A 21,651-nucleotide genomic window follows, 5' to 3' on the forward strand; every position below is an offset into this window, starting at 1 on the left:
AGCTTTACATTATTTAGATAAGACACTGCAAAACGTTTTTTTCGATATAAAATACAACACAAATAATTATATTATTTATTTAAATGTAATATATTATTTCATATCAAAATAATGAATATAATGTCATTTATATATCGATAAAAAATTATTACAAATTTCGATGTTACTTATTAGCCAATTCACACACACACATATATATTTTATGTTTCGATTTCTAATTATTATTTTTCTATGGGATTTGGTAATACGTCAATAAAGAACGAGCCTGTGATCTCGCGAACGAGAATATTTCCGCGAGAATGAATTAATGTTTGTAGTATACTCGTAAATCCTGTTCTGGGTTGTCTCTCTTTCTTTCTCTCTCTCTCTCTCTCTTTTTCTTTCTTTCTCTCTTTCCCTGTCCTTGTTTCGTTTCTTCACCTCAGCTAACGCGAGAGACATCCCAGAGATTTATAGACTATGCCTGTAGTATCCTCGAACTACATATCTCTTTGACAAAAAAAAAAGGAAGAAAGAAAGCAAAAAAAAAAAAAAGAAAAAAAGAATAAATAAATCAAAAATAAAATTGAGAAAAAAAATACTCTCCTCAAAAAAAGTCCCCTCCCTCTCTCTCTCTCTCTCTCTCTCTCTCTCTCCTCGATCACGAAAAAAAAGAGTCGAAAAAGAAAAAAAAAGAATTAATAAATAACAAAAACAAAAAAAAGAGAAGAACAAAGAGAGAGAAAAATTCGAGAGACATATTTACGTTTTACTACCTACGAACATGTAGTATCTACAAATTGTCGTGTCGAACTTGTTTGAATTTCCCGCCACATTTTTCATATTTGCGATCTTCCTTGTAAGATCAAGTACGTGTTCTCTTTCTTTCTTTCTTTTCTTTTTTTTTCTTTTTTCCTTTTTTTTTTTCTTTCTTGACGCACAAATATTCCATTTTTTATTATCTATTTTTTAAAATTATATATATATATACACACATATGTATATATACATAGAAGCATATAGATACATGCGAGCGTGCTCGCTCTATATATCTCATTATGGACGCAAAACGTTTACAGGATCACATAGGGAGACATTAATCTTCTCGGAGTGCTCTCGACGATGTCAAAAAAAATCTCACTCCTTTGTATAAGTACGGTATACGTGGCTATCCTACATAACCATGTATATATGTGTATCTGTGTTTCTTCGTGTGTGCGTTCTGTTTGTCGCGTTGAACGTGACCGTGTTCTCTTTTACGAATCACGCTCTAATTTATTCTAAGAAAGAAAACAAAAAGAAGAAGAAGAAGAAGTGTGTATTTTAAAAGACACACCGTGTGGAAGGGACTGATTAAAGAAAATAAGAACTGAAAAATTAAAAAAAATTAGAAAAAAGAAAGATGGCGGAATACAGGGAGGGTGGAGAGATGATATGCAAAGGAAAATTTTCTTTTTGACTTTTTTCCGTCATTTCTTCCTAAAGAAAAAAAAAAGAAGAGGAAGAAAGAAAAAGAAATCAAACGATCAAACAGAATAAAAGAAAGAGAGGGTGAAAAAAAAAAAGGAAAAAACGAAAGAAAGAAAGAAAGAAAGATGGCGGATAAGAAAGTTCGTCCCATCGTCAACGTTTTTCGTTTTAATGGAGAATCTCGTTCGATCAATATTCCGAACAAGTACCATCCTTCCTTCCTTCCTTTCTTCTTTCTTTCTTTCTTTCTTCCTTCCTTCCTTCCTTTCTTCTTTCTTCTACTTGGAATATCCTTCGGTAAAACGAAAGCTGATGCGAGTGTTCGCTGTTGGCACATCCTTTGCGTGCCTACTGGATCTGGAAGGGTGTTAGGCCGGCATGTTAGCGGTCGACGTAATGACAGGCGCGGTGAACATTATGCTAAGTGCGATCTCGTTCTTCTTTTTCTTTTTTATTTTATTATTTTTTTTTTTGGAAGGTGGGAGAAGGGTGTTGTTTCATTTTTCTCTCCTTTCTTTCTTTCTTTCTTTCTTTCTTTTTTTCTTGCTTGCTTTCTTTCTTTCTTTTTTTCTTTTTTTTGTTGTGCTTTACTACTACTACTACTACTACTACTTTATTGTTATTATTACTCTACTACTTTTCTATTACTATTACTCTATTCCTATTATTACTATTATTACTCTAATATTACTATAATTACTATATTGCTATTACTACATTATTATTATATTACTATTATTATTATTATTATTATTATTATTATTATTATTATTATTATTATTACATTACTATTATATTATTATTATTATTATTACATTACTATTATTATTCTTATTACTATTACTACTATTATTGCAGCTATTATTATTGTTAACATTGTTGTTATCATTTTTCTTTTTTCTTAGCTTTTATTTTCTCTCTCTCTCTCTCTCTCTCTCTCTGTCTTTCTTTCTTTCTTTCTTTATATATTTTATTTTCATTTTTCTTTATCTTTATTAATGCATTACTACCATCTTTCTCTCTCTCTTTTTTTTTTTACTTATTTTTCACTATTTCTCTTTCTCTCTTTTCTATTTTCAAGTTTCGGTATCATCATTTTTCTCTTTCATCATATATAATATAATATTATAAGTATATTAATCTCTGAGTATCTAAAACTTTCACACGTTATATAATATTGTTTTGAAACATGATCAAAAAATTTTCTAATCGTTCAGATTTTCGCATTAACGAAACGTCATGCGTTTTACAAATGACATTTTGTTTTTTTTGCAATTATCTTTTTACAAACGTTCCAATTGGAAATTACACTCTCTTTATTTCTTAATTTTATTTGACAAAACAAATAATATTCCACGAAAGATTAATTCGTATCGGAGTTCTTGTCGAACGTTAACGTTTCTGTCGCGTAATCGAAATAAAAAAAAAAAAACAAACAAACAAACAAAAACAAAAACAACAAATTTCGTTTCGCTGATAGATTAAAATCTCATTTCCTTTTAATAGAAATCACTCCTTTCTTTTTTCTCGTTTTTTGTTTTTTCTTCTCCTCTCCTCTCACTATCACCTCTCACCACCCCCTCCCACCACCTGCCGGAACCTCTGATTCAATATCTCCTAGAAACTAAACGAAATTAAATCCGTTACGAAAAGAAAACCGATAGAGAAAATCGAATGCAATAACTCTCGTAGATAGCAATTTCTAATCGTATCTAAATGATTTATATTCTTACAAGTTGAAGAACTCGTTACGATTCGAAGAGTACGTGATAACTAATTAAATCTCGATCTCTCGATATCGTCGGGAGCACGCGTGTGTCTCCGAGGTGTTGTATCGCACTAAAGGCTGTCAAGAAAAAATAAAAAAAAAAAGACAAAAAAATATATGTGTGTGTGTGTATATATATATATATATATATATATATATATATAAGGTGCTCCCTCCCAAAAAAAAAAATAAAAAAATAAAAAAGAAAAAAGAGAAGAAATCAACAAGAAAGGATAAGAAACTTGTGCAAGAGAAGGACAGATATATAGCGAATAGATATACGAAGATAGAGATAGAGATAGAATAAAAAGAGATGATAAAGAGAGAGAGAGAGAGAGAGAGAGAGAGAGAGAGAGAGAGAGAGATAAAGAATAAGAAAATAGAAGGATAAAGAAAAAGAAAAAGAAACAACGAGTAAAGAAAGTATATAAGCATGCATGTATACATATATGTATATATGTATGTATATAAGTGCAATTATGATGGCACATAAACGTCATTTCACGATTATTATAGCACGTATCGAAGATGTGAGAACGAGATGAGAGAGAATCGGTATCTCATCTTGAACCATATAATCATTTAACGTTCCTCATTTTCCGGATGCTGCTTTAAGAGAAAGAGAGAGATAGATAGATAAAGAGGAAAAGAGAAAGAGAAAGAGAGAGAGAAGAAATCTTGCCGGAGAGAATCATATCATTCGCACCTGTCCAATTGCTGTTCGCACCGGCACGATCGTCGCAGACACCCGCCAGGCAAGCAACAGATTTATAAAATCCAATTTGAATAACGAGATGCGTGAAGTGTTAATATTCGGCCGCCAGAGACGATCTCTGTCTCTCTCTTTCTTTCTTATAATTTTTTTTTTTTTCTTTGGCAGTCGCGTGTAGATATATATATATATATATATATATATATATATATATATATATATATATATAATACTTGGTCATTTTCGATGTAATACATTGGTTGATATTGGTACGTGTAAGGATATAATAATAATGAAGTGAAATCAAAAAGTATGGGCTATTTTGTCTCTCTCTCTCTCTCTCTCTCTCTCTTTCTCTCTTTGTCCCTCTGTTATTTTATTTTATTTATTTTTTTTTTTCGGAATACTCTTTCTTTTTTGCTTTTATATATAAGTGGAGATACTTGCACGTTTTGGGTATAGTTTGATAAGGTGATACATTTGAGGATATAATAATGAGGTAAAATCATATGGGGGTATATATATAAATTTGATATATAGATGATGAATATATATGTATGTATGTATGTATATGTAATTTTTGTATATATAATTTTGATATATATATATATATATATATATTATTGATCATATGTATAGTATGTATATATGTATATATTGGTTATACTTTGATAGTAATATATAAAAGATATAATAAAAAGTAAAATTATAATAACATTGTATATACACATACATACGTATATACATATATACATATATACTGTTGGAATGAAATAAAGTATTCGTACAGTAGAATATGAAAGTATATTTAAATTGTATAAATACTTAAATTTCTCACTGTTATATATATGTACGTATGTATATGTGTATTTTAATAGTTGACTTTGATTAATAGTAATAGTAATAGTAATACACTTGAAAACATGTAATAAGAAAGAAAATCGTATTTGTGGTATGCATATATATATATATATATATATATATATATATATATATATCTGATTATTTATCATTTGATATATCTTATGAATAGTACATGTAAAATACATTACAAAGTATAATTCTTCTATAGCATGTATATTCGCATTCGTGTAAATTTTGTAAATGTGCGATATTAAAACACACACACACACACACACACATATATATATTCGAGCAATAACTTTAATATTAGTAGATACTTATAATACATATACCTAATAAAGAATATACACAAACATACTTACATGCATTCGATTAGTTATACTTTGATATTAGTAATTATATAAATATATACATTCGTTCGAGTATATATACATTGATATATTTCAGTATTTAAATATAACAGATAATAAGATAAAAAGATCATATGAAGCATTTACACACATACACACACACACACATACACATATATCTTATTGTATTATACTTTGATAAAACGATACAAATATAAATAATTGGTAGACTTGCTAAAAAGCAAAATCATGTATAATATGTAAACATGATCACCTGCAAGAAATGACGACAGAGAACGACTTATATACATGAAAATTCTTTTCTCTCTCTCTCTCTCTCTCTTTTACTCTCTATCTCTATCTCTGTACCTGTCTTTATCCATCTTTATACATCTCTCCTTGTCTATCTTTGAAGCTCCTTTACATTCCTAAAGGTACATACCTTATCCTACCTGTATATAATCCTTGGTATGCATGATCCCATGATTACAGATCACTGTACTTAACTACTGAAGTAGAAAGGCTACATACAAACACACATACATATATATCTTTATATATGTTCTATATATCTGCCTTTATATATATATATATCTTTATATATGTACATATATATGTCTGCTTTATATATATATGTGTATATATATATACACATACATGAACGTACGTATATATATTATATATATATATATGTATATACACCTATATACTATGTATATATGTATATATTGGCGCCGAGATTACTCTGAGATAATTGAAATCGGATAACAAGTACATAAACGAGGACGTGGATATAAATGCGATTTTAGTCTCGGAGGACTCATGAGAATATCTTCGTATTCGTTGAATGACACGTTTCATGTCGCAATCGTAAGATCGAGTTGTAACGTTAAATGAGAGTTTAACTCGATATAATGCTCTGTCTGAGAGTATAAATCGTTGAGGGGGAGTAGATAGGAGGTGTAGTTATGGGGATAAGAAAGGGTAGGAGAAGAATTCTTGTACTTACATACTGATTTGTGATTTTCTTATTTTCGAGAGATAAGCTGAAAGACATGTGACGTTTTACAGGTTGTTGGTATGTGTTTGTATACGTGTATGTGTATTTTCGTTTGTGTATTTTAAACACATAATTGGTTATATTTATATATATAATATTGTATACTAATTTATATATATATATTTTTGTATATGTATTAGTATAATATTGGATAATAATATTATTGAATAAATTAATTATTACGTAATTGTATAATATAATATTATGTTATATTATAGTGAATTTATATTGAGTTATATTAGAATTGTAATATATTAGTATTAATCATATTATATTATATTACATATATATATATATTAATGGTATAATTATATTATATTATTATAAAACAATTGATATTTAATACTATATATATCATAGCAATTATACAATACTATTATATCATATTATACTAATATATATATATATATGATGGATTTATATGTACTTTGTTGTTATAATATAATAAAAAAGAAAAAAGAAGAATTAAGGGTTGTATTAGAAGAATAATAGATAAAGGGTTATCGCAAGAGCCCCTGTGGCCTAATGGATAAGGCATCGGTCTCCTAAACCGGGGATTGTGGGTTCGAGTCCCACCAGGGGTAATTAATAATTTTTTTTCTACTTTTTTTTTATTATTCAATTTCATTTTTTTTTCTTCTTTTTTTTTATTTAAATACAGATTACTCCTACCAAGCAACGCGAATCATACGTTCGATCCAATGATTGTTTCTCTGAGCTTATATACATACATACATACATACATACATAACTTTGGAGTTTTTGATTGATTTATTTATTTATTTATTCATTTATTTATCTTTTTTTTTATAAAATATAGATCACTGCGAACGCACGATTCAATGATCTATACTTTTATACTTTAATACGAATAAATATACATTCGTCATTCGTGCAAAGTTTACACTCCTACGAAAAAAAAAAAAAAAAAAAAGAAATTAAAAAATTAAAAAAGAAAGGAAAGAATAAATAAAGGAAAAAGAAAATAAAAAGATAACGTAACAACTCGCTCGAAACAAAATCTGAACAATTGCTATTCTCCTTTTTTCTTTTCTTTTTTTTTTTTTTTAATTCAATATACTCCTGATTTTCAATATATTATAAACCCTTGTACGATAATAAACCAAGATAAAAGAGAGATAGTATAACGTCGTAAAGTTATCATTCTCGACATCGTTCGTATTTGTAATACGCAACAGAGACACGAGAGAGAGAGAAAGAAAGAGAAAGAGAAAGAGAAAGAAAAAGAAAAAGATAGACAGACAAATATAAGCCCTAAAGGGACGAATAAAATAACCTTACTTTATTACTTATTGCTTGATAAACAAAATCAAACCAAATGAAATTAACTCAAATCAAATCAAATCAAATTAAATCAAATCAAATGAAATGAAATCAAATCAAATCAAATCAAACGAACCCAAACCCAAACCCAAATCTAAAGAATTTCAATTGATAGCTATAGCAAGAGTTGGGTGGTCCTAAGGGCCATAATAATTTAAGGGTAGTTGTCCACTGACGAACTCGCATGATCTAACCAATCTCTTATATTATTCGTCCCTTCCTTCCTCCCTACCCCTCTTCCATTTTTTTTTCTTTTTCTTTATCCTTTATCTTTTTTTTTTGATCGAGACGCAAACGACGAGAAACCAAACGTGTTCTCAACGTTATTCTCTTCAAGAACAACGACGTTGTTCTTGTTCTTGTTCTTGTTGTTAAACGATAAAATCCGATATATCTCGCATCAGATTCTTCTCGAAACCTTACAGTAGATTCTAATAATAATACTAGTAATACTAGTATTAGTAGTAGTAGTAGTAGTAGTAGGTTAAAGTTATGGGATCTTCCCTTAGCACGAAGGACACTTACAAAAGATCTTTCCAACATTTTTAGGGCAAATTCCAAGACGTCCCTTTATTTTTTTTTTTTATGTCTGCCACAAACACATACACATCCATACACACACAATATATGTATGTATATATATGTAATGATGAAACAGGTGAACAGTACGATGTATTTGTATTAGTGATGTTGTTCGGTTCCTTTTCTTTGGAGACAGTTTTTCAATTACATGAACACACATACCATACACACACACATATATTGAAACAGAAAGAAAAAGAGAAAGAAAGAAAGAAAGAGAGAGAGAGAGAGAGAGAGAGAGAGAGAGAGAGAGAGAGAGAGAGAGAGAGAAAGAGAGACGTAGGTATTCTTAGCTTGACGGAATCTTGTAACGACTTTTGCTATCAGATCGTTCGATCGTGGAAGATCGAAAATAAATGATCGCATCTTTCTATCTCTCTACTCTCTCTTTCTCTTTCTCTCTATATCTCCCTTTCTTTATCTATCCTTCTCAAAAGCGATAACGATTACTGGTTAACGTTTAGTTGGTAGAAAAGAGATAGAGAGACACGCACAGTAAGGTGGGTCTTCCCCCTCTAACCACCCTCCCTCTTTTACCTCTCCTCTTACCCCTACCCCTACCCCTACCCCTACCCCTATCCCCTCTCCTCCACTCTCTATCTTCATCTCATCCTCGTGTGATTTGTGAGCACGCGAAAGAGTCGATTTCTATCTTGCAATACATATATATATACATACATATATACATACGTGTATATATATATATATGCATCATGTATACGTATATATGTATGTATATATAAGTATATATGTGAGAGACACATTATTGAGAGTTTCAATTTTTATCTCAATACACACATACATACATACATATATATTTATATATATATACAGACAGTTTTAACATGGTACGTATATATATATATGTGTGTATGTATATATATGTATGTATATATACTTTTAGTATGAATATAATTTATACACATGTATACGTACAACATATACAAACACTTTTTTAGCATGATATATATATATATATATTGTTATACTATATATATATTACTATATACTATATTACTATTATATTATATATATATTGTTATAGTGGTATATATATATATATATATATATATATATATATATATATATTACAAATAATTGGTATTACAAATAAGACGTTTCATTTTAAGATACAAAGGTAATGTTAATGTCGATTTAGAAAATCAAGAATCAATTCGATTTTATAAACTTGTTGTTCACCGTCAACACCATTACAATCATCATCATCACCATCGTCACTATTACAACCAAGTTCGAGAATTGTAGGTGTAATACGTTCTCCATGTATACTTCCCCCTCCTCCCTCTCCCCTCCCCCTCACTACTGTCCTCAAGTCCCATTCAGAACATTTTAAATGGGACGTACGATAAAATTTATGGTGTCCACCTTCAATGGTTAAAAACACGACAGGTAGTCGTCTCTGATACATACCGTCGACTTTATCTACTTACGTTTAATTTAATTACGCGGGTTTTGCTTTTTTTCTTTTTTCTTCTCTTTGTCTTTTTTTTGTCTTTTTTTTTTTGTTTTCGATTATTTAAATAGAAATAAATTTCGTAGTATATTAAAATCGTCGTCGACAGAAAAATGGCGGTAATCTTATCGAAGACCATGAGAAAAATCAAAATTAAGATAAATTTACACGCGTATTAAAAATTTAAATGATCATCGAAGAACGAAAACGACCGAGAAAATTTCAAAATTGTTTTCAACGAGTCGAAACTCGGTCGAAGGATATTACCACTACGGAACGGAGCTGAGAATTTTAATGGACGTATAATTAAATATACATTTATTTACGTACGTATCAAATGAAAATAATTATTAATGATAAAATGAAGTGTGAGATTATTCAAGTATCAGCGCGTACGATAATTTTCACGGGATATAAATGAACTATATAAATAAATTACTCGATGATAGTCATAATTAAGATACGTTTATATTATTTTATTGAATGGGAATAATTGTTAAAGGTGAAAAAAGAAAGAAAAAAAAAAAAAAAAGAAAAGAAAAAGTTTTTAAGAGAATTCACAATTAATTCTCGACCGAGTTAAAACTCATAAAAGATATAAGCTGATCGTATAGTAACTCTAATAATATCTGATTGAGAATATATATATATATATATATATATATATATATATATACACACACATATATATAATTTACGTATTAAATGGAGGTAACAAGTAGAACAAAAAACGCGGCAAATTTGAAATCACTCGGGACGAACTTGAAACTTACAAAATATAAATTCAACGATAAACTCCAATAATATTTAATAGTTAAGATACGTTTATTTGCGTTATTAAAAAGAAAAAAAAAATAGTAATTATAAATGACGAGAAAAGAACAAAAAAAAGAGAGAGAGAGAGAAAGAAAGAAAATGAAATAAACGCGAGAAAATTATAAATCAATTACGAAAGAGTTAAAAACACTTTCGTGATATAAATAGGACGAAAGTAACCGGTAACTCCTCAACGATATCTAAAGATTAAAATAGTTTTACTCGCGCGTATTAAAGATAAAGATAATGATTATAAGCGACGAAAAAGAAGAAGAAGAAAAAAAAAAGAAGAAGAAGAGAAACGCGCGGGAAAATTTAAAATTAATCACCGACGAGTTTAAAAAAACATTTACAGGAAGGATATAACTGGCATCGAAAGTAACTCTTTAACGATATCTAAAGATTTAAATGGATCTACTCGCTTAAAAAAAAAAAAAAAAAAAAAAAAAAATTATAATTATAAGTGACCAAGAGAAAAAAAAAGAAACAAAAGAAAAAGAGAAGAAAAATGCGCGGGAAATTTCAAAATCACTTACGACCAGTTGAAGCTTCCTTCGATATATACGTATATATACCTAACCTATTTATACAGATATACATATATATATATATTATACATAGAATAAGTTAACTCGAGCAATGGCGATGGCAATGGCGATGGCAATGGCGATGGCGATGGCGATGGTGGTAGTAGTAGTTTCTCTGCGGTTTGTCTCTCGATGAGTTAATGCAAATGAGAAGACGGTGAGCGTAACTCCGGCGATTCGTCTAAATTAATTAACGCTGTGGTCCGTAGCACCGTGAAATTAGCGCTAACTGCGTGGGATGCCTTCGAACGGTTAGCTATTAGTCTGCTAATGGCCCAATACCACTATAACACTACACAACTTATACGTCCTCTCTTTACACACATGTATATATATATATATATATATATAGATGTGAAGAGACGTATACATACATATATATGTATATATGCATACATAGACGTTTATGTATAACGTTCACATTTACATGTTGAATGGTAACTCTTCTATAATGGTGGTGAAGCGGACTGTTTAGTAATGTTCTTGATCACGTGTTACCGGGCTATGCATCAGGTACGAAACAATGCACGGGCTATAATTGAATATTTCCAGGGACTATGATTTAAGAATAGCCCCTTAGGGCCATTCACTTCTTTGTATTTGCCTTCGTGATTTGCCTTGAGTACAACTTACATACGTGCGATAAATAATCATTTCTGGTGTGTGTTGCTTCTTTCTCTCTCTCTCTCTCTGTCTTTCTTTTTTTCTCTCTTTCTTTTTCTTCTTTTTCTTTGTTTTTTTTCTTTCTCGTTCGCTTTCTTCTCGCTTCTATAGGACGGGCCGAAAGTTCCAAGGTGATCTTAAAAATCGATTACCATTTTTCCCGTGACCCTTTTTCTTTTCTTTTTTCTTTCCTCTCCTTTCTTTTCTTTCTTTTTTCTTTCTCTTTCTTTTATCTTTTTTTTTTTATACAGGATCCCAGAAACTTATAACGTGAATTTTAATAATTGGTTATTAATTATCTGCGAGTTATCTTCCCGGTTTCATTCTTTTCGTTTATTTATTTATATGAAATTTTTTCTATTTATTATTTTTGTTTCTTGCATATAAGAAAATTACGAGTTTCAGGAAGGTTGACTTGAAATTATCTTCGCATTTTCCAAAAAGAAAAAGAAAAAGAAAAAGAAAAGAAGAGAAAAGAGGGAAAAGAAAAATACAGAAAGGAAGGATCGAAAAAAAAAAGAAAAAAAAACAGAAAATAAAAAAATAAACTCGTTCCGTTTCATTTCGTTTCATTTCGTTTACGCGTCTCATCATTTTGCATATTCTCATTCCACTTATATTCTTATGAGTCGAACCGCGGCCGGTCTCTCTCTTTCTCTCTCTCTCTCTCTCTCTACCATCTTTCGGTAACTCTGAATATTTTTGACTTAAGTGGGCACTCGTTCTTGCGGCACTGCTTTGACTTTTCAAAACAGATAGACAGACAGACAGACAGACAGAAAGAAAAAGAGAGAGAGAGAGAGAGAGAGAGAGAGAGAGAGTTCACGAGGTCATTCGAAAAAAAAAGAAAAAAGAAAAAAAAAAAGAACACAAACGAGGAAAACGTTGAGTTTGGGATTCGAGAGAATTATGAAAGGGTGGGGTGAAGAGGTCAATGGGTGGGATTAAGAAGTAGGGGAAGGGGGAGGGGGAAAGAGGGAGAAAGGATCCGAAAAGAAAAATTTTCGGAACGAAACACGCGGAAACATTCGAAATCGACTAATCACAGAGAAAGAGAGAGAGAGAGAAAAAGAAAGAGTATGAGAGAGTATGAGAGAGAAAGAGAGTTCCCTGAGAAGCGATAATTTCACGAAGAGAAAGCCGAATTTGTTATTTTCTTGGGATTGCACACGCAAACGGGGTCTTGCGGGAGGTCGAAGGACGCTTCTTTTCGAACGTGTTATTAGTATTATATGAGGAAAGACGCCCTACGCGTGTTAGAGCTGTCAGAGATGATTTAAAAAAAAAAAAAAAAGAAAAAGAAAGAAAGATACAAAGAAGGAAGAAGAGCGTGATACCTCTTTCTTCTTTTTCGAATAATTTTTTAGATGGGAGAGAGAAGGATGATGAAAGATTTGGATACGTTGATTTTGAAATAACAAGTAGATGTATGAGAGTTTGTAGAGAGAGAGAGAAAAAGAATGAAAGTAAAATGAAAATGCATTGTATATGTTTTTTATATTTTATGTATATATGTATGTACGTACGTACGTACGTATGTATGTATGTATGTTTATATATAATTTAAAAGTATTAAAAATATTTTTACTAAATAATTTTATGTATACACAAATATATATATATATATATATATATATATATATATATATATATATATATATATATATTATATAGAATGAAACTTTGAAAGAATGAAAATTATCATATATGTATATATTTACTTTTATATATCTTCTTTCTTTTATATACGTATGTATATTCATACATAACAATATTTTCTTTTATTACATTTTTTTCTATATCACACATATGTATATATATATATATATGTATATATATGAATATTTCTATATAAACATTACATACGTACGCATATATCTTCAAATAGTGTGATAAAGATAAATAAATAGACAGAAGAGAGAGAAAGAAAGAAAGAAAGAAAGAAAGAAAGAAAAAAAAGAGAAAAAAAGAAAGAGAAAGAGAGAATAATGTAAGACAATATTTTAGAATCCCTAATCATCATTGAACGTTTCGGTGAAACGAAATGTTAAATCTGATTTATCGTTTATCCTCGATAATAGCTACGAAGGTGGTGTACTCGATCGATCGATCGATCACTCTCTCGCTTTGAAATTATCGAAGGTACGAAACTGATGATGCCGAAGCGTGGCCCAGCATCTCTCTCTCTCTCTCTCTCTCTCTCTCTCTCTCTCTCTCTCTCTCTCTCTTCATCTCCATTTCTATCTTTATCTCACTCTTACACACACGTACATACTCTCTCTCTCTCTCTCTCTTACACATTTCATCTCTATATTTATCGCTATCTTACTCTTACAAACACGAACATACATATTCTTTCTCTTACATACATACATATAAATATATATATATATATAAACGGATGCACATACATATACTCTTTTTCTCTCTTTCTCTTTCACTTGTTCGCTCGTTTGCTCGCTCACTTCTTCGTATTCTCGTGGTTAGCATAATGGGTCCCGTAAGGGGCCCCCATGAGAGTCGAAAAATGCCCTAAGGAAAGAGAGAAGCTTGTTGTTGTAGTAGACAGCAGTGTCGATGGGAGCTACATCGTAATGGGGAAGGGAGGAGGGGACAGGTGAAGGAACAGGGGGTGAACAGGGGGAAAGGGGTTGCTAGTAGGAGGATCCAACCCATTAGTTACCTTAGCCGCTCGTCAAACATGCCTCTGCATACGTAATGCGAGCTGATAATGCTGGACCACGTCTGGTAATAACGCGTAATGTATTGCATGTACATACATGTATATAAAATATACGTATATGTATATATGTATATATATATATATATATTACATATATGTATGTATGTATGTATGTGTGTATGTATGTATGTATGTATAGGAATCGAACAATTGCATCGAACATTTTAATTAATTATTATTAAACATTTGTAAGATATTCAAGTGTTCTAAGATATGTTTTGATATTTAGAAGTAAGATATATTTTATTGGATATTCTTTTTTTTTTTTTAGTTTTAATTTTTTTTAAGAGAAATTTTATATTATCATATATGTAATATAAGTAATAGTATGTATAATAAATAATATATAGTAATAAATATATGCATGTGTATATATATTTTATATATATATATATATTGTTTTATATTGTAAGAATTTTCATTATAAATTTTTTACTTACTTTAATTTTACTAGATAAATTATTATTTTACGAAAAAAGAGTTATATATAGTTTTCATATAAATTATCGTATAAATTATATGAAACATAATTCATTCGAAACGTCTCATACTTTTTCTCTTACTCCAAAAGAGAAAGTTCATTTATATGAATACGGATCTTTTTATATTTTTATTTACCTTTATTTTATTTTTTTTTATTTTTTTTTTGAAGAAAAAAAAATTATATAAGATAAGTAAAAAGGAATTTTAACAAACCTTTTTAAACACGAATCTCCAATTTTTTTTTTCTTTTATTTTTTTTTTTTTCCAAACGCAAAACACCAAGTCTTCGGATTTAATCAGAGATTTAGTACGATAAAGGAATATACATAATATTTTTTTCTTTCTTTCTTGTTTTTCATATTCTTTTTTATCTACATATGTTACGTATTTAACTATGCTATATTATGATACACACACACACACACATACATATATATACACAAGCATGTACATATTCACTGATACATACACATATATAGAACACGTACACATATATTATCTATAGACGATCTAACCTCATTATCTCTCTACGTTTCTTTATTTTTCATCGTTAAAAAGCTTACACGCGTAGTACATATACAGGGTGTCTCATTTAATACGACGTCTTATTAAAATTATCGTATACTGTTACTACTGCTTTTTTACAAGCAAATATTTGCTTATGAGTTTGAATGAATGTTGTTGAAAATTTTTCAAAAAAAAAAAAAAAAAAAAAAAAAAGAAAGAAAACATATTTGTTCGACGATATTTTGTTGAATTTTTCCTTTAATTTTACTTCTTCAAATTCGAAGAACAGAACGAAGAAGAATAAAACGAAATCAAAGACGAGAACGAAAAAGAAAAATATCGATATTAAACGATACACCTATTATCCATAGAAAAAAAAAAAAAAAAAAAATCTTACATATTTTTCAAATAGAACGCATTATAATTTTTTTTTTAATTCGTCCTTAACGTTTACCCGAATAATATTTGACAGACAAAGATCTAGATTAAAAAAAAAAAAAAAAGAAAAGAAAAAAAATGAACGTACATACCCAGTATCCTTGTATGCTATGTAAATACTGTACATAAATACGTACATATAAAAATATGTATATATATATATATATATATCATGTATTTATGTATCTATGTTATGTACGTATTTACGATGGCAATCCTTTTCTTTCCCTTTCCTTTTTTTTTTTTTTATTTTTTCCCTTTTCATGTTAACCAACGACGGAAGACGTTCATTAAAGATAATTGTAGACGTTTATCCTAAGGACGTTTGAGATTTGCGATTTGTTTTAAAGATATCTCTCTCTCTCTCTCTCTCTTTACTATCACTACTATATTTTCATTCATCCAATACGTCGAATCCAATCGATTACCATAGGATTATTATGGGACTTCTAACGATCGATCGAGCGATCGAGCGATCGACCGATCCAGAATACTTGGTAGATCACTCAAGAAGAAAAAAAAAAAAAATCCTTCAGAAATATTTTTCCCTACGCGACATCGAAGACACAAATTATATCGGATTGCACGATTGCTACGATTTTAAACCTGCCTCAGGATGATATAATTCGACGTTACTTTTCATGATTTATTACTATCCCGTGTCGATCTCTTGATTTAGATCTTCTTTTTCTTTTTTTTGTTTCTTCTTAGTCAGAAAGAGAGAGGTATAGTCTTTGTCGGTTCCTGTAATATCAACCCTTTTTCCTATCGATACATGAAATCTTTCTAGATCGCTCGATCATGATCGACTACTCGATTCTTATAGATTGCGTACATTATATAAGATAACTACGAGTATCTACGTATTTATGTATATATGTATTTATATATTTATCTATGTATGTATGTATGTATGTATGTATGTATGTATGTTATGTATGTATGTGTACGTCCGGTTAATCTCACCAAGGCAATGTTTAAATCTTTTTCTCGCTCTTGCTTAAAGGTTTCCGTTTCTATTTATCTCTATCTATCTATCTATCTATCTATCTATCTATCTATCTATCTATCTATCTATCTAAACTATTTATCTGTTTATCTGTATTTCTATTTCTATCTCGTTCAAAATTTTCTCGATATATTTATAAAGATTATAATATATAAATTAAAGATTGCAAGCATCGTTCTAATGACGTCTATATTTTTGTTATATATTCTTCTTTCTATTGATTCATTTATTAATTAATTTTTTCCGATTTTATATATATATTTTTTTTATTGATTTATTTATTAATTAATTTTTTTCGATTTTATATATATATATATTTTTTGGTTCTCTTTCTTTTTATCCTTATTCGTTGATATAGATATTTCAATTCGATCGGAGATCCTTCAAGCTATTGGAAATATTACATAATAATAATTCAAATAAGCTACCTGATAAATATATACATATATATATATATGTATAGATATAACCATAGGATAGTAACGTATGCTGTTATCTTAAGATGAAGTTGTAAAACGCCAACGTTAAATCGTCCGTACGATGATAATTCTTTCAGCGTTGCCTATCGACTTTTTTCTTTTTTCGTTTTATTTTATTTATTTATTTTTCTTTTTTCTTCCTGTTCTTTTTCTTCTTTTTTTTTCTTTTTTTTTTTTTAAACTCGGTCTCTACCATCCTATGAATTTTCGCCAACTTGTGTATTTATGTATGAGCTTATGTACGTGCGTATAAACGCATATATCTTCATGTGTTATGTGTGTGTGTGTGTGTACGTGAACAAATGTGAACACGTGGGATTGAGAAAATTTATGAGTTATGATTTATGTGAATATCGGTAATATAAGGAAGTATATAACTCAAGATTAATTGTCACTATTTATTTATGTATTATTTACGTGTGTATATATATATATATATGTATGTATGAATGTATGTATATGTATATGTATACATGAGATATTTTATTGATGTGATAATTGAGATTGGGTTTATGGAGTTTTCCTTTCTATAATTTTTTTTTTTTTTTTTTTTTTTTAAGATGATGGAATGGAGAGGATTTCGACCTGAGTAATCGTAATAAACATTCTCATGATTTTTTTCGATGTTATTTTAATTCTTTATAAATAGGTTAAAAAGATTTCTTAGACCTAATCGAATACGTGTAAAATTAATTCGATTTTGTATTATAGAATTTCTTTTTTTTTTCCCCCTCAATTTTACTTTCTTCGTGGGCCATTTATATATCTATAATTAATTAGAAAAATATTTAAAAATCTATCGATTCTATCGAGATTATTTCTATGAATGAAAATGAATGAAAAGTGTTATGATTTTTATTACAATTATGTATGCATATATATGTATATATATTTATATATATATATACATTGTTTTTTTTTTAATGTATATGTATATGTATATTATAAAAAAATTTATTGATCTTTCTAGATACATGTATGTATAATTAAGAATACAAAATATCATTCGTATAATTTTTCATATTAATTAATCTTTTCTTTTCTTTTTTTTTTTTTTTCTAAAGTATATCATATAAATTTATCGATTTTACGTTATAGAAATTATATGTTTCTATATCTATAAGATAATCATAGAAATATTCAGAATAATTTTTAATTAAATTAAAAAATTTATTATATTAATTATATTAATTAAATTAAATAATTTTTAATTAAATTAAAATTAAATTAATAACAAAAATAATCAATAATTGCTTAATCGTCTAATTAAATTAATTGTCTAAGTAAGAAGAAATTTCTAATATTAAACTATCTTTGATATTGATATTTTTAATAACGTATGTTATGAAACTTATCGATTTTTTTCTTTCTTTTTTTTTATGGGTTTCTATATCTATAATCGATCACAGACATTTTTCAAACAATCCTTGATATTAATTAACCTTTTTCTTTTTTTATTCTCTTTATTTTTCTTTTACTTCTTTAGGTAGATAGAATAACTCTACAATTTAATTAATTCTACGCGTTCTTATCATTAAATCAATACATTTGTTATACAATGTAATAAGAATACAATCAGATTTATAAATACATACATACACACCGATATATATATATATATATACACATACAAAAATTTTTAAATAAAAACTTACAATAAATTATAACAGATCATTAATTTCTGAAATTTTAATTTTTTTTTCTTCGAAATTTTTTATATATTCGATTTATCATATTAATTTCACTAGATACATCCATACATATTATACATACATATATAAATACGTACATATATATATATATATATATATATATATATAAAACATCAATCTACGCATATCCTTATCACTAGGTCAATACGTCTGTTACAATGTAAATAAAACGTAATACGTTAACGTTCGCAGAATATACATACATACATATATACATACGTATATATACATACGTAAGCAGATATAATAACGTCAACGTTTTTCGACAGAACTAGTCGAACGAGTTTGGAATAGATTAAATGTACATTCACGTTTATTAATCATTCTAATGTATGTATATACGAGTGTATGTATTATATTCAGAACCAATGTTACTATCCTCGTAGTACTTTCAAATGGTCATGCATCTCTCTCTTTCTTTCTCTCATTCTTTCTCTCTCTATCTTACTATTTCTTTCTTTCTTTCTCTTTTTCTGATACTGATCGTCCTTACCACGTTGCAGCCACCCACGCGAATGAGATAACGAGTGACTAAGGAAGAACTATGTATAATATATACATTGACAAAGATCATCGTTTCAAGTACATAAGAATGATTTTTAGATATCTTACGTATTTACCTAAATATATGTGTGTATACATACATACATATATATATATTAAATAAATTTCTATACACATACGAATATATATGTGTGTGTGTGTGTGTCCGTAAAGAGATAGTATATATGTTAAAATACATTTGTACACGCATATGTATTTATAGAGATAATACGTATGTATGTGCATACATTAGTAGACACGTCACATAACTAAAACTTGTACATCCTCTTTTCTCTGTACAATTTACCAAGCAATGAAAGAGAGAGAAAGAGAGTGAGAGAGAGTGAGAGAGAGAGAGAGAGAGAGAGAGAGAGAGAGAGAGAGAGAGAGAGAGAGAGAGAGAGAGAGAGAGAGAAAGAAGATAGGCAATTTCGAGAGACACGTTCTTAACAGATTACGATGACAAATGGCTTGAGGTTATAAAAAAGTTTTCGAGGTCGAGTAGTTTCCTTATCATTATCGTCTTTCTAAGTTATGCGAGCTGGATGATAATCGTTGAATTTATAGGGAAATACATACACCATATGTGTCAAGTTTTCTCTATCTTTCTCTTTTTCTCTCTTATGTACATATAGTAAGATATGCAAAATCAAAGTATCCTTTATCAAAGTTCAACAGTCGATTCTGATATCGGTAACTACAGTTTTACTTTAATTTATACCATTAATCGATAACTCTTAGATATTTCTATTCGAATTGAACCATGTTAGAAAACGTTTAAACGAAAAGAATAAGAAAAGAAAAAAGAAAAGAAAACAAAAAGAAAAAAGAATATGGAAAGAAACAAAAGTTGCTTCTTGCATAATTTCTCATTGCTTGCATCTCTATCTTTTTTTTCTTATGCATTTATACAAAAATATGTAGTATCAAAGTTTCTAAATCAAAGTTCACAGACCGATTGTGATATTGATAACAAAGTTTTATTTCAACTTATACGATCAATCGACAACTCTAAAATATTTCTTTTCTCTTTAACCAAATTGCGTTAGAAAATTTAAACAAATAATTGTACTATATATTCTTTTATAAGATCTCATTGTCTATCTGTTTTCATCGATCTATCTATTTATCTCTCTCTTACATATATAGAAAGATATTCGAAATTAAAGTTTCTAAATAAAAGTTCAACGGACGATTGCGACACCAATAACAAAGTTGTACAAACACACACACACTCTTTCTCTCAGTAACTTATACGACAAATGGTTAGCTTTAAAATATTTCTATATATTCAAACTAAACACCGTTAGAAAATCAAACAAAAAAAAAAAAAAAAGAAAAGAAAAAAAATACAGGTTCATATAAAATACATCCTCTTACAAAAATCTCATTTCTTTTTCACATTTATCAATCATATTATCGAAATATTTCAATAAATCGACAAAGAAATCACTCAAATATAAAATATGTTATTACCTTTGATGTTTCATAAAATCTCTTCACACAGATAGGTTATCATTATACTTATTTATATATATATATACATATACATACATAAAATATTATCAATACGTTTAATACGAATTAAATAAAAATTATAAGTGACGCAGACGTATATATTAGCGCGAGATATCGATAGGAGAATTCAAAGAAATGTACATAAATACGTACATATCATACATACCATACATACCACAGATAGACATACACGCATATACATATATACCTACATACATAACCTACGTAGTAGAGACTTTCAGATTGGACTGTACTCACGCACCTTACGTGATTTCAAGGCGTGCACCACGTTGACTCTGGAGTACTTTTGCGTCAGAATAAATATCAGTGAACCGGCCGTGAGTATCCCAATGCCGGTTCTCAGCTTCTTCTTAAGGCTATCGTCACCAACACGCCACGAGTTGTACGCACGCACGACATACCGATAATTCCGCGAGAACGGAACAGCTCGTCTTGTGAGACAACTCACCGCCAACGCCATGTTTCTATTCTCTATTCTCTATCTCTCTCATTCCCTCGTTCTCTCTCTTTGTCTCTTTTTCGTTCGCTC

At 28.9% G+C, this 21,651-nt stretch overlaps 2 protein-coding genes and 1 non-coding gene across 13 annotated transcripts in view; 2 read left to right on the forward strand and 1 right to left on the reverse strand.

Moving 5' to 3' along the window:
- The window catches only part of LOC127072148 (calcium uptake protein 3, mitochondrial), a 38,018-nt gene extending 16,384 nt beyond the window's left edge, over positions 1-21,634 (reverse strand). For 2 of the 5 annotated variants that reach the window (XM_051012378.1, XM_051012375.1), the window contains exon 1: positions 21,364-21,625. In XM_051012378.1, the coding sequence (XP_050868335.1) occupies positions 21,364-21,582 (219 nt within the window). In that variant the 5' untranslated portion in view covers positions 21,583-21,625. Of the gene's footprint in view, positions 1-21,363 lie in introns of all 5 variants that reach the window. The other 3 variants (XM_051012374.1, XM_051012373.1, XM_051012376.1) reach the window with 3 other exon arrangements.
- The window catches only part of LOC127072145 (general transcriptional corepressor trfA), a 230,038-nt gene that overhangs the window by 23,958 nt on the left and 184,429 nt on the right, over positions 1-21,651 (forward strand). The window lies entirely within an intron of this gene.
- On the forward strand, positions 6,715-6,787 carry Trnar-ccu (transfer RNA arginine (anticodon CCU)). The gene has a single exon. It is a non-coding gene; the product is annotated as a tRNA-Arg (tRNA).

Source organism: Vespula vulgaris, chromosome 24 (assembly GCF_905475345.1).
Source record: "Vespula vulgaris chromosome 24, iyVesVulg1.1, whole genome shotgun sequence".
Taxonomy (NCBI): domain Eukaryota; kingdom Metazoa; phylum Arthropoda; class Insecta; order Hymenoptera; family Vespidae; genus Vespula; species Vespula vulgaris.